Raw genomic sequence first — 18,992 nt, forward strand, 5'->3', positions numbered from 1 at the left:
TTAAAATATTGCTCCAGGAGCAACTGTTTGTTCAGGAACTTGTCACTGTAAAACATTATAGTATACAGGTGCTACACTTAATGAGCCAGGTGTAAAAACAATTGTCCCACATAAAGGCTGGCATCCTTAAATACAGTTTTTCCATGCTTACTGCGCCCTAATCTCTCTTTTCTCTGTCAAGATGTTTTTCCTCAAGAAACAGCATCATCAAATACTGAAAACAGAATTACTTTCTTAGCCTTCGTTCAGCTGTTAGAAATCTACATTTGTTAAATCCGAAAGCAATGAAAAGCACAGACTCCAATTTTGAGAATATTTATACTTTTCACCTTCTGGACCTGGGAGTAGAACTTGAAGGAGTAATACATAAATCACCTGACTGCAGAAGTACCTCTAGAAGACAACTACTCCTCAAAGTAAAGTTGGTTTAAGTAATCTAATGACAAAATAGCTCATCTCAGCTGAGTCAATCACTTTATATAAAGATGATCTAACAACATAATTATTTCATTGGCATTAGCCTGATTGGATTAGCATCTGATGATTGACAGCTTGTGCCTGCGTCCCCGTTGCATTAGCAGTTCGAGCATCAGCAGGACCTGAGCTTCCTCATCACCCCAGACCAACTCACTCCACTTCAGAGCATTATGGAGCTGGCTTGGGATTTTATACGGAAAAGTGCATTCCACTGAGTAGCACTCTGCACAGTACCTTCAGCCAGCATGGCAGTAAAGACAAACCTCCCTTGCTCTTTCTTGCACAAAGGAGGTAGAGAGGAGAGGATGGGACAGCAGCTAGAGTCAGTGAATTGCTCCCCATTCCCATTAGCTCAGCTTCTCTGGGAGACGAGGAGTGGATCTGACACTGCTAGTTCCACACCTCTCTTTTCATGCCTGCTTTAGCAATTGAGAAGGCAGCTGAATTTATTTCCACAAATGTGAAAGAAGAAAGAGGCAACACAGAGAGAGGACTGGGGGTTTTACTTCCACATATGAACTCATTGTTGACATCAGAGGGAAAAATCAAACCCTTCATTTGCTCAATTCCCTTCCCCCTCTTTTCTTTAAGCAGCTACATTTCTAAGAATAATTCCCTCTAGTGCATGGATAAAAGTGTGAAATTCCACATTACTGGGTCACTTAACACATTAAAAATAATCTCCTGTCACATGGAGTAACAGGACTAGAGAGGTTTTTTCCTTCTGCCTAAATTTCCTCTTATATCATTATTCTATCAGACTGAGCTTATTACCTCACAGAAATAAAGGCAAGAATCATAGAATCATAGAATCAGTCAGGGTTGGAAGGGACCATCAGGCTGGCCAGAGCCTCATCCACCCTGGCCTTAAACACCTCCAGGGATGGGGCCTCAACCACCTCCCTGGACAACCCATTCCAGGCTCTCACCACTCTCATGGGGAAGAACTTCTTCCTCACTTCCAGCCTGAATCTCCCCACTTCCAGCTTTATTCCATTCCCCCTAATCCTATCACTACCTGATATCCTAAAAAGTCCCTCCCCAGCTTTCTTGGAGCCCCCTTCAGATACTGGAAGGCCACAAGAAGGTCATCTTGGAGCCTTCTCTTCTCCAGACTGAACAGCCCCAACTCTTTCAGTCTCTCCTCATAGGAGAGGTGCTCCAGCCCTCTGATCATCCTGGTGACCCTTCTCTGGACACCTTCCGGCATGTCCATATCCCTCTTGTAATAGGGGCTCCAGAACTGGACGCAGTACTCCAGGTGGTGTCTCACCAGAGCTGAGCAGAGGGGGAGAATCACCTCCCTTGCCCTGCTGGCCACACTTCTCTTGATGCAGCCCAGGATCTTGTTGGCTTTCTGGGCTGCAAGTGCACATTGACAGCTCATGTTGAGCTTCTCCTCCACCAGCACCCCCAAGTCCCTCTCCTCAGGGCTGCTTTCTAGCCAGTCACTGCCCAGTCTGTATTTGTGCTTGGGATTTCCAGAAGGGCTCTTGTTCCACTGATAGGGGCCCACTTTACTGACAAAGCTGACAGTCCCATGTAAAATGTCACTGTTGTGTCACTCAAAAATATGGAAGTATTGTTTCATTAAGAAATTTGAAGAAGTATAATTTACTGATATGAGGTTGGTTTATAGGCTTTTTTGTAGTGGTAAACTGTGTCATAAACTGTCCTGAGGTAGAGAAGGCTGCCATACACACTTCAGCAAGTTCAACTTGTGTTTCATACAAAAAAACCCAAAACTAAAACGTCTCACAGAAAACTGACTTGTTCCATGTTTTTCTTTCAAACTTGTACTCTCTGACTGCTTTCCCCTGCACGTTCATCCCCAAGCTGAGGAATGCTGGCTGCAGTTATACCCCAAGGTACAGATGCTGTGTGGCAAGCAGAGGTACCATCACATACAGAGTACAAGCTCTAAGGAGAGGGCCACATCAATGATGAAGAGCTGATGCTCAGACCATCAGTCTCTATTGAACATTGGGTTGATAAATGTAAGGTCCATAGGCAATTGTCTCTGCTTGGCAAGACATGATAAGAAGACAGATCCTTTGCCACATGTTTGGGCTTTCAGGTCTCGAGAAACCATAGAGTCTTATCCTCTATAACATGGCATCATTTTCAACTTTTGCCTCCCCCTCTGAGCCTGGGAGCTATGCTAGGACTCCTGTTCCCAGGGTAACCACACCAAACTAATCTGGTGTTCTTTTTTTTCTTTTTTTTTTTTTTTTTTGGTGAGCCTTTGCTAGATTTTCCCCAGCAGCTGTTGGTTTAAAAAGTAGCATTTTTTGCAAGCTTACTAGGACAAGCCCTGTTCCTTTCAAGCCCTTGCCCAATTCAGGATTCCAAAAATCTCCATGCACCAAGATTTGGCAAGAAAGATGCTCAAACAAGTGAGAAATCTGGACAGAAATATCATCCCCCGAAGCCACAGGTCAGTAATTAGACTTAACTTCTCTCTTTATTTGAGCCACTCTTTTCCAAATAGGCTTGTAAAATTACGATTATACACAAATGTACAGGCATCTGCTGTGAGCTGCTTTTATCCATGAAGGAGTTTCTGAATGAAATACATAAAGAAGCATTTGGATCAGATACTGTATCTGAACACTGAAAGCACTAGGCTACAGTCAGAGTCCCATTTTTTCATGGTTCTCTCTGAACAGGATCCATTTCTGTACTCTGAGTCTGCTTTAGTGCAGAGACAGAAGGTATGCCCTCCAAACCTGAAAGAGCTGCAGCCTCTCTCATTCAGGAGGGATTGCTTCTAACTCAAACTAACATGAAAATTGAACTTATCTCTTCCCCATTTAGGTTAACCGCTCCAAATACTAAGTACAACCAGGAAGACAAATAATTCACTGACAAATTTTAAGCAAGCAGACCTTTCCACTTGATTTACATGTGAGAGATGATCCAGTAGGCACCTCCAGAACAAACCTATGTGATCCTGCTCACAGAGAGGCAGGCAAAGAAATATCAAATCACTGCTCTTTTTTTAGATTTGTGTGAGAAACAGGTCAGCAGCTATGCAATTGCGAGCAGAACAGAACACTTGACACACTGAAGGTAAAACTGTACACCATTCTCTAGGAAACAAAGCCAAAAAATGATGTATTTGCAGAATTTAGGTATTGAAAGGCTTAGCTGACAGCTCAGAAGGGATTTCCAGCACCTGAACTTTGGCACCCAGGAGTTATTATACTCTTCATACTCAAGTCCTGGATTTTCCCCCTAAAGCTTTTGGGATATAGCTGTGGTTTTCTTAGCACAAAGACAGTATGTGCCACTTCTTTGCATTGAGGAGGAAATGATCTTCCCATACCAACAGCCCAGAAACTTCACTGAACAAGTCCTGAATAATGTTGACTCTGCTATCTCAATTTCTAGTTACTTGTTAGCCTGGATTTCCTGGTTAACAGAGCAGCAATGCGGCCCTCTCCATGGTAGGACTGGGCAAAGTGTGCTGTAGTTAAATCCCAGGTACACAAAAGAGTACTTAGTAAAGATCAGATAAAATTATCAAGAAACTTGTTACCAAAGAAGATCATCCTGATCTACAGTTGTCATTAGACACAGCAAGGAGTGCCCTATTGCATTGTATTTAACTTTCCCTCTTTCCTCAGCACCGTGTAATTCTCCATCAGCTCCTGGAGCAGCAGCAGAAGCCCTGAAATCTCCAAGGACCGGTGTTTTGGAAGAGATTCAAAATCAGCACAGCCCATTTCAAGCCATCAGCCAGAGCAAAGACCAAAGAAAGCTCCAGCTTCCCACTGCTGGCAATGGAGCAGAGCTCATGCTGCTGTACAAAAGCAGTTTGTAGAGAAGCATGCCAGCTCAGCCACCCAGCTCTCCCAGAAGCAACAGTTCAGCCCACCTCCTGCTGCTGGGTTTCTATCCCCACCCTCCCAGGAGCAGAGCTGCCTGGTAGCAATTACCCTTGATTTTGATATGCCAGCAGGAGCATTTGGGGAGGAGTGCTGACAAGCCTAACTGCCAGCAGCTGCAAGTCTCTGGCTGCTGGAAAGAGACTTTTAACCTCTGCAGTGCCAGACTGTGTGCAGAGAATATCCATTTGCCTTGACATCTTTAGGGGAAAGTGGTTGCTAACACCTGGCCCTGGAAGCCATTTCCTGCTATACTATGCCATGGAAAAAGAAAAAAAAAAACAACCCAAAGTACAGGATGTTAAATCCTGGCAAATGTTGATGTAATATATCTGGTTAAGCTATTTCTTTGCTTCCAAAACATTTCTTAATGACAGAATAGTGATGCTGTGCTGCCACAATGCAGGCTGGACAGGAAAGCTCCTGTACTGCACTGAATCTGGGAATAAGGGTCTTGATCAGCTCTCAGCACAAATGAATATTTTTATAGCAGGTTATCAGGTTTGTAATGGCTTCTTCTTGCTAAAGCATGAAGAGATATTTTCACACTTTGTTATTCTAGAACTGAGTTGCCTATAATTTCTTCCTTAACTTTCTTAAAAGGATTAAACTCAGCTTATTATATTTCTTTTCAGGACAACATGTGCACCTAGATATGCTTCACTTCCTACAAAAAAAAAAACAAACAACACGTTTATTGTAGCATTCAAATTCAGGGCAAAAGTTTGATTACTTCACACTGAAGAACACTAAGTTAAAGCCACTCCTAAGAGAATATTTTTTTAAATCTAACAGATACAGTATTTGTTTCTAGTTTTGCAACTAACTTTTGGTGGTGCTGATTTGTTTTGTTTTCTTTTTTTTAATTTTATTTAGAAATCCCTACAGAAAGCAATGGACTGTGCCTTAGAAATATATGCAGCATACAAAGAATCTGTAAGTAAAATATGTGAAGTAGTATATCATTGTGTGGTTACATTTTCATGTGCATATAATAAAAATCTGGCAGCAGTCAAAATTGCAGCTCTGTGTGTGGGATAACAAGAACACACATTCTTAGAAATCAATCATAAATGTCCATTCCTTATTTACTGAATTAATTTATTTTGTTTTAACTTATAAAAGACAACAAATTAACTAACAAAAGGGGTTAGAAGAAATCAAGGGACTCCTCCTCAATGCTCAGAGCACCCTGACCACCTTCTCTTCCAGGTTTCTTTAATCTATTTAGCAAAGCCATTCAAGATAACCTCCAGCAGAGGATGGCATAACATGAATGAATTTCAGTGTAATGTCACCCTTTATGAACTGATTAAGGCTTCAGGTCAGCAGCAAGACTGCTATGAGTCTGGCAAGGGTCCTGATGTAGATGCCGCTATCTCCCCCTGCCCTGCTGGATGGTCCAGGCTCATTCTGTTAAGGGCTGAACTGCAAGGAGGGAACTGTTAAGGGTAAGAAATTTTAAATAGACAAAAAGTCTGGGACAGTGCTCTGACCTTCTTCAAAATGTAATCTCACAGAGCAAGGAGGAGAAGCTGTGGAAAATGGAAAGTGCTATCAGCAAGGGCTTCACAGCCAGCTTGCTTCACAGCCCGGTTTGTCTCCATCCAGTCACAGATGGAATGATTCCTTTATGAATGCAAGAGGTTAGATTAGGTGCAGGACAAAATTATATGTGGTTTGATTTGACCCATCATTTCTCAAAGGTGAGGTGTTAGGCAAAGAGAGCACAAAAGCTGCTTTTCAGTCATCTTCCTAGTTTCCCTATGTATTGCAGCATGGGGCTACATGTATTGTCTAAAACCTACAGACCCTCCTCCTCCAGACGTTGTGCTACCTTGGAGTAATTAGGCACAGAAACAACTCTGTATACCCAGATTTTTCTTTCTTTTTTTTTTTTTCCTTTTTAAATCCAACATCCTTTCACTGAAAAATTGGCTTTGACAATGTTAAGTCTTGAAAACTTTGGCCATACATTTTCTTACATTTCTATAAAGCACCACTGTTAATGTAAACTTGCATTTTGTTCATTCCTAAAGCGCTTATGACTGGCTTTGTTGACACTGCTTATTTTAGGGTCTTGCTACTCTGACAGCACTTGAGTGAAGGAAATAAATAAATATTCTGATTAATCACCCATATCCATAAAAAATTAATCAAAATATTACCTCACAAGAAATCGGTCTGACTAAAGCACTCTGTATAGTCTGTTCCAGTGCTGTAGCTTCAGAAGCTATCAATCTCCAGGAAACAGGACGTGTTTAATTCTTGTATGAAATTCAAGTCTGATGTACTTCAAATATTAAACAGTTGGTACAACACTACGGGAGAATTTTGCTCTGTTGTTTCGGATGCATCCTGCCAGGATGAGGCTTTGCTTTGAAAAATTGTAAGTCTGATAGGAAACCAGTGAACCTATGCTTAGCTCCCAATGATGTGCCAGAACAAAACTTTTTCATGGCAAATTCAGAAGCATTTGGTGAAAATTAATGGGGCTTTATGAATAATTCTTTAATTTGTATATTTGATTCCTCCTATACGTGTGTTACAGATCAAGATTACAAATACATTGACTTCTTGTTGACCCATGATCCCAGGCAGGGTGTGGAGAGGTTCCAGATGATTTTTATCATCTAATACTCTCATGGCAACCAGAGCAGCAGGAACCTTTCTGGTGAAATATTTTAAACTGCAACAGAGTAAATGCGGTGTACTGCCTGAATCACATCCTCAGATTGAGAGCTGTATCTCAGCACATATCTTAATCTGTAACACTAAGTGCTATTAAAATTATGCTGTGTTTCCTTGGTTTTATGTGGGATGTAAAGTAAAGGAGAGAAAGGTTAAAACCCCTCAGATTCCAGAGTAGCTGAGTAACATAACAATTAGCTACCAGAAATATAAGGCTCAGAAGAATCATTTTCTTTTTGTGAAATGTTATTAGCACATATTAAAATAAACAGATAAACAGCTTTTGTTTGTTTGGGGGGGGGTGTTTGTGTTTTTTTTGTTTGGTTGGTTGGTTGGTTTTTTTGTTTGTGGTGTTTTTTTTTTTTAAGTGAGGGAAATTTCCATGCTGTGAGTTTGTTTCTTAAAATAATTTAGGCATGAAATGGAATGAAAAAATTTACTTGTACATCCTCAGTTCAAACCTTCATACTCCAAATCCACATTCCAGCCTGGAGCAGAATGGAAGCTACAATGAAAAGACCAGAGGACACAACTCTGAGCACCGCAGTCAGGAATCACTAAGGCCTCACACCAAGAGCCTCGGAAAGAACCGTGAATAAAAAAGGGACTCCTCATCCTGTGCAGAGTTATGCCAGCAAGGAATCATGCTGGGCATGCCTTCTGATGTTGTAAAGCGTATGCCCAACTGGCAAATAAAGTCTACAAAACAGGCATCGGGAAAACCTGCAGAACTACAGGGACAGCAGTGGCAGCACCATAGCAACTTCACCTATTACCTTGCCTAGCAAGGGAATTAACCCCTGCTCCATCACCTGAGTTACATGGACAACAACTAAGTGCTTCAGCAACAGAGAGCCACCAGTATCAAGGGGGTGAAAAGCTGGAGATCACCAAGGATTGGACTCAGAGCAAACACAGGGCTCTAGTTAAGAGTAACTGTGAATTTATGTAGTTTCATATGGTCATGTATAATCTTTATATCGTGTTACATGTATACTATAAGGAGTCCCCATATTTTACACAGGGAGATAATTCACAAAGGCAAACCTTACTGTAGGGGTGATTACTATCCTTGACAATAAATGCCCATTGGCAAAGGAGTGGTAATGTCCTGAAGGGACGAACCCCAAAACATGCCCTGACCCTGACAGTGAGGTAAGCACATGTGAACGTGCGAACCTGGACACTTCCTTGGGTCCAGATGGTCCAGGCAAATGTGTAGCACATGTAATTAACCTTGGAACACACCTGTGAACTGTGTGTGCCCCTGGCTATGTTTGGATATGCCCCATCCCAAAGGTTCAGCTATCAGGTTTCTCTGTTACCAAAGGGCATTAATTGTCTTGGGACAGTATTTAAACCAGCCAAGATGGTATGCAGTTTGCCTTGCGCTCACCAAGAAAGCAAGGAGAGCCAAATGCTGTCCTAGCAGGCAAACCACGCCTGGGCCTTGCACCTGGACCAAGGCAACCAATACTCTGAGAGCCATGTGCCGGAGGCAGAAAGGGGAAAAGCCCTGAGAGAACTGAATCCCAGAAGAGCCATGGAAAGGCTACAGCCCAGTGATGGAGTGCACAAGAGAGGCCCCTTAGGCCTCTCCAAGCCAAGGAAAAGCTCCAGACCATGAGCTGGGCATGAGAAAAGAGAGGCCCCTTTGCCCTGTCTGAGCCAAGAGCCATTTGAATTACAGTTACAGTGTCTGGGAAGATACCAGGCAGAGGGGCAAGCCACGAGTACCTGGCTAATTTGCTATAGAATGCCCCTTGTGGGAAACTGCAGATCACGGCACCTTTATTTCCAATTTAAATTGCTGTATTGGGAATTCTCAGATTTGTGCTTAAATGGTTTAACTGACTTCATATGCAGAATGTAATACCCACAACCAAATAACAGACCCTGTAAATATACTTTGTAAATAAGTTAAAGCAGTGTCTGAAGATACCACCACCAGAAATATATAAATATAAAATATATAAATATAAAATATATAAATATATATTTTATTACAAGGACCAACATCATGGATTGTTTTTGGACCTTAGTAAACAGCCCTAAGTCTGTGTTGTAGTCAAAGGCATTAGAGCAGCTCATGTAAAACACAGCTGTACATCATTCGAATGAGGTAGCTGTGGGACTGGCAGCAGCAAGGACTTGGCCTAGGTACACTATCCATAAATTTACCCTAATTTCCAAATAGGATGTTGCAGCCAACAGTGAGTTCCAGACTGCTGCCTCTAAATTGTCGTCGATAACTAGACTAGCCAACCTAAAGCTAGCTAGGAGCATGTGCACCTGATCCATAGTTATGTTTGGCTGCCATACAGATATAACCTTGCTTAGCTTAATTGAGTAACTATCGTATATCAAAAGACAAGTGATGTCCCACAACTGAAAATTCTTTTTTTTTGTGTTATCTATGCAAAAGAATGCAGCTGTTGATGCTATTGAGTCATGTAATTTAATTATGAGAAAGCCAGCCATGTGTCTGCTCTGACCAGCTTTGAATCTGTCCAGAGGTTCAGAAGACCTCTGGTGGCTAAGCTTCTGTGTCCAAGAGTACGTTGCAATATTTAAGACAGTGAAAACCTCTCCCATGTATTTTAAATGTGCAAAATTGGTGTTTTAAGTGTGTAGGAAGACAGTAATGGCCAATCCATTAGAAATGTGAGGTACAACAATTTTGTAGCAGTTAGGCAATCTTCAGTGTAATCATTCAAAATTAAAGCAGTCAAAGATAATATGTTGGATACAGGTATAGAGTGGTAGTCAGACTGATTAGTGTCACTCGCTGGAGGCCACACTAATTCTGTACATCCCCCAAATGAAGGCTCCTCTATACATATAGCAGAGGCATTCACAAACTACTTTCTCAGATAAAGTATTGCTACTTTTAATGGTTATTTATTAACATGTTAGCATATCAGAAGATGTATCAGATTTCTTCTCTACAAAAATATTCCATTGCTAAAGAGGACTGGGGTTTTCCACATTATTTCATTCTATGAAAATCATGAAAATTAAAATATCTGGAATTAAGAGCAGAACTAAAGAGCTAACCAAGCGACAGTATTCACTAGTAACACAAAGTGATGTTTTACGTACCAGAATAACAAGGTCCTCTTGATACCACTGTTATCTCTTTCTGATGCTTGCAAGCAGCTCTCCTGAGGAAGCATTCATTTTGGTAAGTGTCTCCATTGGATCCACAAACAGGAATATAGTTTGTGTGACACTGAAAAAGAAATTATAAAGTAACCCAGTCATACAAAATCATGTGATTAATCTCAATTGCATATTAGCATGCAGGAAGATAGTTGTATAAATAAGAATTACTAGCAGTAACTTGTAACTGTTCACTAAAGTAACATTTAAAGTATATTAGTTTCTCGGTATCACTGCATGTATTCCTTTTGGATCATTGAAATAATAGCCCAACTCCATATGGACTGAACATAGGAAAGATTAAAAGAACAAAATAACCATTGTGGGACTTTGTAATGGCTAGAGGGAACATGACAGGCATATTTGAAGGATAAACACTGAGGAAGGAGAAAACTCCTTCAAATACAAGAATGTGTGACTAGGCACAGGGGAGGAAACCGAGAAAAGGCAACTTTGAAGTAAACAGTGCTACAGGGCAGATTTGCTAATCTTTTTGGTCATAGAATGATCTTTTAAGGGAAAACAATCACCATCCCCATTAAATTCATAGAATTGTGGAATCTGAGAATGTCAGGTTGGAAGGGACCTCAAGGATCATCTGGTCCAACCTTTCTAGGTAACAGTATAGTTTAAATGAGATATCCTAGCAACCAGTCAAGCTGAGTCTCAAAATTGTCCAGTGTAGGGGAATCCATTACTTCCCTTGGGAGATTATTCCAATGTCTAACTGTGCTCATGGTGAAGAATTTTTTTCCAGAGTCCAACTGGAATCTCCCTGTGAGTAACTTGTCCCCATTTCCCCTTGTCTTTTCCATGTGACTCCTTGTAAAAAGGGAATATCCATCTTCTTGGCAGCTCCCCCTTAGGTACTGGTACAGAGTAATAAGGTCTCCCCTAAGCCTTCTCTTCTCAAGGCTGAACAAACGCAGTTCTCTCAGCCTTTCTTCACATGGCATGTCTTCCAGTCCTCTGATCATTCTTGTGACCCTTCTCTGGACATTTTCCAGCCTGTCCACATCTATTTTGTACAGCAGGGACCAAAACTGAATGCAGAAAGCCAGGTGTGACCTGACAAGCATTGAGTAGAGTGGGATAATGACTTCTTTATCTCTGCTGGTGATGCCCTTGTTGATGCAACCCAGCATCATTCATGAGTATCATGAGTATGTTTTACTTGGTCAACAACTATAATAATGCTTTTGTATTACAATACTGAAAATTTTTTTAAGCTCAAAGACAGTAGCATTAGTACATTCAATAATAATTTAAACAGGACAAATGTAAAATTCATCATTGCAAATGGCTTTGGCAAGAGCAGCTGCTACTTTGCTGCTTTCTGACATTTTAAGAAAGATGGATTATATACCCCTTGGATGTATGATATGCATTAAAATGGTGTGAAACACACTGAGACCACCAATATGCCTAACATTGCTGAGTGATGAACCACTCACCCCTGAATTGGAGATCCAAACCCCACTTGACTGTGTGAAAAATGAGACATTGCCCTGTGTGGTTACAAAGGTAACTGAAATTCCAAACATTTTTTGCATCTTAAAAACCCAAAGCAAAAATCAAAGAACAAGAAGCAATAAAAAAAATATACAGACTACTCACCAAATAACCATATCAAGTGTATGATTAAACTGCTCTACAAGTGAGGGTCCACACAAAAATTGCAGCATTAGTTAAGATAAACTGCCTCCAAAGGACAAGAGTTTCTTCTCCGAATTCCAAATGACAGTCTCTGCCATAACAGTTTCTTTGTGTTTTGGCATACACAAACTTCAAAATACTCAATTTTTAAAATGTAATTTTGAAGGGAATCATCCACCCCTCCTTTGACATCCTGCCATCCATGGCCAACTGAGAATGAACTAAGCATGCATGGAGAGAAATAAATCATCCTGCCAGCTCTGAAAATTATTTTAACAGTTTCATAATACTTTCCCATAGTGAGTAGCTCCCAGACATTAAACACAGCCACCAGTTCTGTCACATCTCATACTGAAGAGTTACTTCTAGGGAATAATTAAACAGGTGAGTCTTGAGGGGGACAATACTTTCTGATAGAAAATTTTCTACTCAATCCTAAAGTTGCTATGTGATATTTTAAGGTTTCTGTCCTGATGATGGAAAATGAGAGGCAGAGTGATTCATTTTTCACAGTTTGGTGAGCCTTTAGCAGTTTAGTACAGTGCAGCCTAAAGTTCTCATGCAAAAGTCCTTTAGGAGTAGAGCTGTTTTCTTGTGAGGAAATCCTCTACTATCTCAAATGATCAGAAAAGTCAGCAATGTGCCCTTGTGGCCAAGAAGGACAATGGCATCCTGGGGTGTCTAAGAAGGGGTATTGCTATTAAGTCAGGAGAGGCTCTCCTCCCCCTCCAGTTTGCCCTTGTGAGGCTGCATCTGGAATATTGTGTCCAGTTCTGGGCTGCTCAATTCAAGGACAGGGAACTGTTTCAATGAGTCCAGCACAGAGCCACAAAGATCTCTCTTATGAGGAAAGGCTGAGAGAACCGGGTCTCTTTAGCTTGGAGGAGACTGAGAGGTGACCTCATTCATGTTTATAAATATGTGAAAGGCAAGTGATGGGAGGATGGAGCCAGGCTCTTCTCTGTGAGGTCCAATGATAGGACAAGGGGCATGCTGGAGCATAGGAGGTTCCATGTGAGCATAAGGAAAAACTTCTTCACTCTGAGGGTGACAGAACATTGGAACAGGCTTCCTAGAGAGGTTATGGACTCTCCTTCTCTGGAGACATTCACAACTCACCTGGATGTGTTTCTATGTGACCTACTCTAGGTGATCCTGCTCTTGCTGGGGGATTGGACTAGATGATCTTTCAAGGTACCTTCCAACCTCTAATACTTTGTGATTCTGTGATCTCTTCATGGATGGAATCTGCTCTAAGGATGAGCAAAATCTCTCTGGGCTCCATCCGATGCTGCATAACTGTGGGGTTCCCAGCATCTGAAAGTATGTAAGGCTGACTCGCTATCTGTATTCCTTTGCCTATTCTGTCTTACTAAAGACATTATCTGATGAGACCATTTGTTATTCAGCCATTCTTACTGAGATTGAAAAAGAGCCCTGTGCTGGCTCTTCCTTCCCTCACCTCTCCCCATCAGTCCCTAACACATTAAGTGCTGGTCAGTTTTTAATTTAGATTTTGTAAAACATCATCCAAATTACATCAAAAGACCTTCCCAAAAGTTTGGTGAGCATGTGCTATGCCCTTTCTCCATTGTGATATAAAGGGAATTAAACTTTTTTCTGACTAGACCTGCAGAAATTAGGGATATCATTAAGGTCACTACAAGCAGAGCACAACTGAACCCTTCAGCACATCTCCTATGGTCTAATTTGTAAATCTGATTCTGAGGAATTGAACTTGGGTCTCTCTCTTTATGTCAGGCAACTTGGCAGGACAGAGAAAGCCTACAAGATGCTCAGAGAGGTCACAGCCCACAGAGCTCTTGCCACTGTGACACTATAGCTGTTTCAGTGATAATGACAAAATTGGCAGTCAGTCATCTCCAAAGGGGCTCCCAGAAGAAGAAACTATGGCTCATTAATATTCAAAGTTTTAGAACACCAAACAGTTAAGAAACGCTGCCAGGACAGGGATGGCAGCAGATAAGGTGAAGAAGGAAGAAAGGCAATGTCTGGAAGGGAATTGAATTCCCAAATTCCCAAATCTAAGGAATGGTGTATGCCAGCCTTGGCCTTAGTTCAGGGGTGGCTGTGAACAGCCGTGCTCCTCTGTTCCCTAACATAGTCTGCTGTCAGGCAGCCAGGGCTGCAGTCTCACACTTGGCAGTAGTCCCCACTCTGGTAGGAAAATCCTCACCTGACCAGCACCTGAACCTGAGACCATTTTATTGAGTCAACTTTCTCACTAGAGTACATTTTCCAAAAGACTGGAGGTTAAAAGCATAGCAAGTGCCTTGCTAGGTCAACCCAGTGTGCATTTATGTCTGTGCTCTGTTCCAGCTGTGAAGAATGGGGAAGGCACTCCAGGGAGAACAGGTTGATATCCCCACACTTCCTTTCAGTGCGTGTTCAGCTGAAGCACTGTACACAGATGTGTCTAATTCCTTTTCAAAACCTTGCAATGTCAGGAAAAAAAACAAATTAGCTAGCTATCAGATAGTCTTGCACAGAGAGAACCTAACAGTATGGGCTCGCTGTTTGTTGCCTGGCATATCTTGGTGCTGCTAGTTGCAGACAAATAATGAAGAATGAGTTACAGGAAGAATTCAACCTCATGTCTGAAAAATAAAAGCACCTTTTCCTTATCCTTAGACATTTTTCCTTAAAGTATAGGACTAATTTTTCAAGAAGTACAAGTAAACTTATAATTAGATTAAAAATAATACTGGTTTTAAAAATGGACTTTACAAGACAAAGTATTGTCTTATCCCATAGAAGCATGGAATGCTTTGGGTTGGAAGGGACCTTCAAAGGTTATCAAGTCCAACTCCCCTGCAGTGAGCAGGAACATTTTTATCTAGATCATGTTGCTCAGAGCCTCATCCAACTGGATCTTGAATATTACCAGGGACGAGGCATCCACTACCTCTCTGGGCAACCTGTTCCAGTGTTTCACCACCCTCATTGTAAAAACTTTCTTCCTTTTATCCAGTCTAAATCTACTCTCATGGATTAGTTATTTTTTTCATTTCTCATGACCTTGGTATCAAGCAGTCATAAATTTACCACCTATAGAAAATAAATAACACCTTTGCTTAGCCTGGGATTGAATTTCTTATCCTTTTAAAAATTATTACTGAGGTTTTATCTTATGATGAGTGCAAGCCTCTTCTACTAAGAGTTTTTTCTCCCTTTAAAAGGCAGTTGGATCCCATTGTTCTTATGGGGTTTAAGCTGCAGGACGCCCCCAACATAGTATCCACCTAGACACAAGCACATCATGAACCAGCTCTGAAACACTGGAATCCAAAACTGTTGTAAGATCCCATACACATTGTTGCTGTTCTGTTTCCACTTGAGTTATTATTTATTTGAAAAAGAACACAGGATTATTTTTAAAACACTGAAAAATAGCCCTCTCCAGGGTTGACTGGCAGCACTGCCACCTCTTTTCTCTAAAAAAGACAGGCATGGGAGGGAGGAAGGAATACAGTTATACAAACCATAAACTAAAGGCTAAAAAAACAGCAAAGCAAATTGAACTTGCCATTTATGACTTTTTAAAAATTCATAGGATATTTTAAATCAAATTTCCATACTTTATTTTTTTCCCCCGAGTGACACTAATTCTTTTTTTTCATTCATGAACTTTATGATCACTGATCTTGTTATTACCTTTTGTTAAAATGCCTCAAGATCTTCCCAGATCTAATGGACCACATTTGGCTACCAGCAGAGCAGTGAAGCGCCTTACAAATACTGGGTATTATAGCAAGCAGTCCATAATAAGTACTGCATTTAAACTATAAAACTTCATCTGGTATGTGTGACCATGCTTGGACTCCCTGCTGTAGGTCATTTTCCCTCCCTTCTTGAGTCTTGGGGCAGGATGAGGCAAGGTGGGGATGGAGAGAGTGGCTGTTACCCAGTGCTCCTCACCTCTGTTCCTGCCAGTCACAGGGGCGATGAGTGCCCAGCAAATGGCGGCCCTCTCTTCTTCCTCAGGTCGATCTATGCTGCTGGCTGACTTAGAAAACCATGTGGGGAACTAACATGATGCTACACCCTCCACTTGCTCCCTGAGCACCCCCAGGTGAAGTTCAGTCACATACCATCCCAATCAGTGCCATTAAAACAAAGAGCTTTATGGTTAGACTGTGCGAGCCTGCTGATGAGAAAAAAAATTAAAAATATAGTGATTCTACAAATAGTTCAATACAGCTGAGAGATTGGTCAGAAACAGCAAAGAAAGAGGTGAGCAGCCCTTACCTGGAACTGACACGCACATTTCAAGCCGTCGCCCTCTTCCTTGCATACTCCTCCATATTTACATGAAGATTCATCACACGCTCTAACGTCGGACTCCCTTACGTTTAACTCTACAAAGAAAAACAGAAAAAGGAGACAGAATAGAAACGGTAAGGTGAGTAATTCTGGGAACTGCCTTGTCCCTAAACCCACTGAGCCCCCTCACTTGCCTTAGCCTCATACAGAAATTAAAGGGAAACACCCAGAGCTGTTCCCTAGGCTGTCCTGCATCGGCTCTGTCCTGCTCTTCAGGGACAGCTTTTCCTTGTTGGCACAGCAGTTGTGACCAAATGCCACCTCACCATGCAAACAGATACAGAGGTGGCAAGTGTTCACACTGCCCAAATTCCTTCCTATATGCACCCTGTGAGGGATGCTCCCAGTAAAATAGCTTCCTCTGCAGAAGCTGGGCCTCACAGGAGTCAGAACCTTTACAGAGCTACAGGCCTTGTTTCTTACGCCCTACCTCTCTTTGCCTTACCACAAAGGCTCTGGAGAAGAAGAAAAGCTACAATATCAGAATTTCTCTGCCTTTTTTTCCCAGCCTGCAGTTTGCCTACGCTCTTCTTCTTCTGACTAACAATAAACTAAAGTGTGTTTAAAGTACTACAATTTGCTCACGCTGTAGGAGCCAGAGTAATAAACCAGAGGCCTCTCTCTTAACTGCTGCATAAAAATATGAAGCACAAATGCAGCAGAGGTACAGCTGGCAAGAGGGAAACCAAGAGTCTGTACACATCAACTGCACAGGCACTAGCTCCAGCACAAAGGTTGCTTAAATGGCTTCAAGCTTTTTTTGGGCATCAAATGCAAGAGCAGCTTACAAGGAGAATAAATATATTCTTTTGAAATAAGTATTTGATATGAGTGAGAGCAGAAGGTGGCACAGGAGGGATGATGGAAGTAGCCAGTGTTAGCCTAAACGTGACCTTGCCATGCTGCATGGGGATGGTGCTGCTAATATCAATTCCAATGAAAACACAAAATTAACACTAAAGGCTCTGGAAAAATCCTCTGCCATTGTTTAAGGCTGCACCAATATCAAAGGACATCATTCAAAGCTGTCTGTGCTTTGGCTTGTGTTAGAAACCCCCAGGACTATAGCAATATAACCCACTAATGACATCCATTGACAACGAGGTGATTTAAAATAATGTCTGTAACTTTTAATAAGCCAGCCCTGTCCAGGCAACTTGCTTAAAGAAAGCACTGAATACCAGCCATTTAGAACTGGGAAAAGATAGGTAAAAAGCAGAAGAAAATACTACAATAATACTTGCTGCCACTTGCAGTCTTAAATAGGCAGTCACCCTCCTGCTTACAGCAGTGTCAGCACTTTGGTGTGACAGTGACAGACACCCTGAAACACTGCTCCTGTGGGTTTACATAATATTATACACCCACAGACATAGCTTATATAAATAAATATATAATTATATCAGTATTTCTGCAATAAATGATGCTATGTGCCATATATTCCTGCATTTAATACAGCTTAACTATGGTTTTTTTTTTTCATAGCACAAAATTTACAGGATTATATCTCAACAGAAGGTCTAGCTCTAATCCACGGAGTTTGTCAGCTGTGATGAAAAATGGAATAAATATTGGGGTGTTTGGGTTTTTTTCCCTATACATCCATCATTCCCAAAGGCATAAATAAGGAGGGCAATGTATGTAACACTGGGTAGTTAGGTATCCTGGTTGCCATCACAACCTCATGCATGTGCTCTTTAACGTTACTCTTCATGTCGCTGTTTATCAAGCACAACTGCTGCATTGTAGGGACTGAGTTAATGTGACAGAACATTGCAGCTTTTCAGTTTAGTGTGTTCATAACTCACTCCTGAAGGAAACGTGCCTTCCTCTTTCCTGGAGAAGGTCTCTTCCACAAAGATGAACAAACCATCAAGATTAATTAAGGGCAAATGACTGTCATATCTGAAAGAAGGATCCACCTTGAGTGATACTGCATTTCAGGAAATGGAGTTTATAAATGGGAGCAACCAAACACTCAAATTACAGTGTGAACAGCTTTCAAAATCCTGTTTTCATTGGCTCAGGAAACTGAAGAGATGTGGGTCCCCTCTTATAGAATCTAGAATCAGTCAGGGTTGGAAGGAACCACAAGGATCATCCAGTTCCAACCCCCCTGCCATGGCCAGGGACACCTCACACTACATCAGGCTGGCCAGAGCCTCATCCAGCCTGGCCTTAAACACCTCCAGGGATGGGGCCTCAAACACCTCCAGGGATGGGGCCTCAACCACCTCCCTGGACAACCCATTCCAGGCTCTCAACACTCTCATGGGGAAGAACTTCTTCCTCACTTCCAGCCTGAATCTCCCCACTTCCAGCTTTATTCAATTCCCCCTAGTCCTGTCACTACCTGATATCCTAAAAAGTCCCTCCCCAGCTTTCTTGGAGCCCCCTTCAGATATTGAAAGGCCACAAGAAGGTCACCTCAGAGCCTTCTCTTCTCCAGACTGAACAGCCCCAACTCTCTCAGTCTGTCCTCATAGGAGAGGTGCTCCAGCCCTCTGATCATCCTGGTGACCCTTCTCTGGACACCTTCCAGCATGTCCATATCCCTCTTGTAATAGGGGCTCCAGAACTGGACACAGTACTCCAGGTGGGGTCTCACCAGAGCTGAGCAGAGGGGGAGAATCACCTCCCTTGCCCTACTGGCCACACTTCTCTTGATGCAGCCCAGGATCTGGCTGGCTCTTCTCAACTCTCAGTTGAGCTTGCTGGACGTGATACCCCCAGGCAGCAGAAGAAACAGTTGCAACTTGTGTTTGAAATCCT

The 18,992-nt window shown here is 41.9% G+C and overlaps 1 protein-coding gene across 1 annotated transcript in view; it reads right to left on the reverse strand.

Moving 5' to 3' along the window:
* Positions 1-18,992, reverse strand: part of TMEFF1 (transmembrane protein with EGF like and two follistatin like domains 1) — a 128,452-nt gene that overhangs the window by 38,605 nt on the left and 70,855 nt on the right. Inside the window, exons 2-3 of the mRNA XM_054381615.1 lie at positions 16,146-16,255; positions 10,161-10,290 (exon numbers count right to left, since the gene is read on the reverse strand). Of these exons, the coding sequence (XP_054237590.1) occupies positions 10,161-10,290; positions 16,146-16,255 (240 nt within the window). The remainder of the gene's footprint in view (positions 1-10,160; positions 10,291-16,145; positions 16,256-18,992) is intronic.

Source organism: Indicator indicator, chromosome 6, assembly GCF_027791375.1.
Source record: "Indicator indicator isolate 239-I01 chromosome 6, UM_Iind_1.1, whole genome shotgun sequence".
Taxonomy (NCBI): Eukaryota; Metazoa; Chordata; class Aves; order Piciformes; family Indicatoridae; genus Indicator; species Indicator indicator.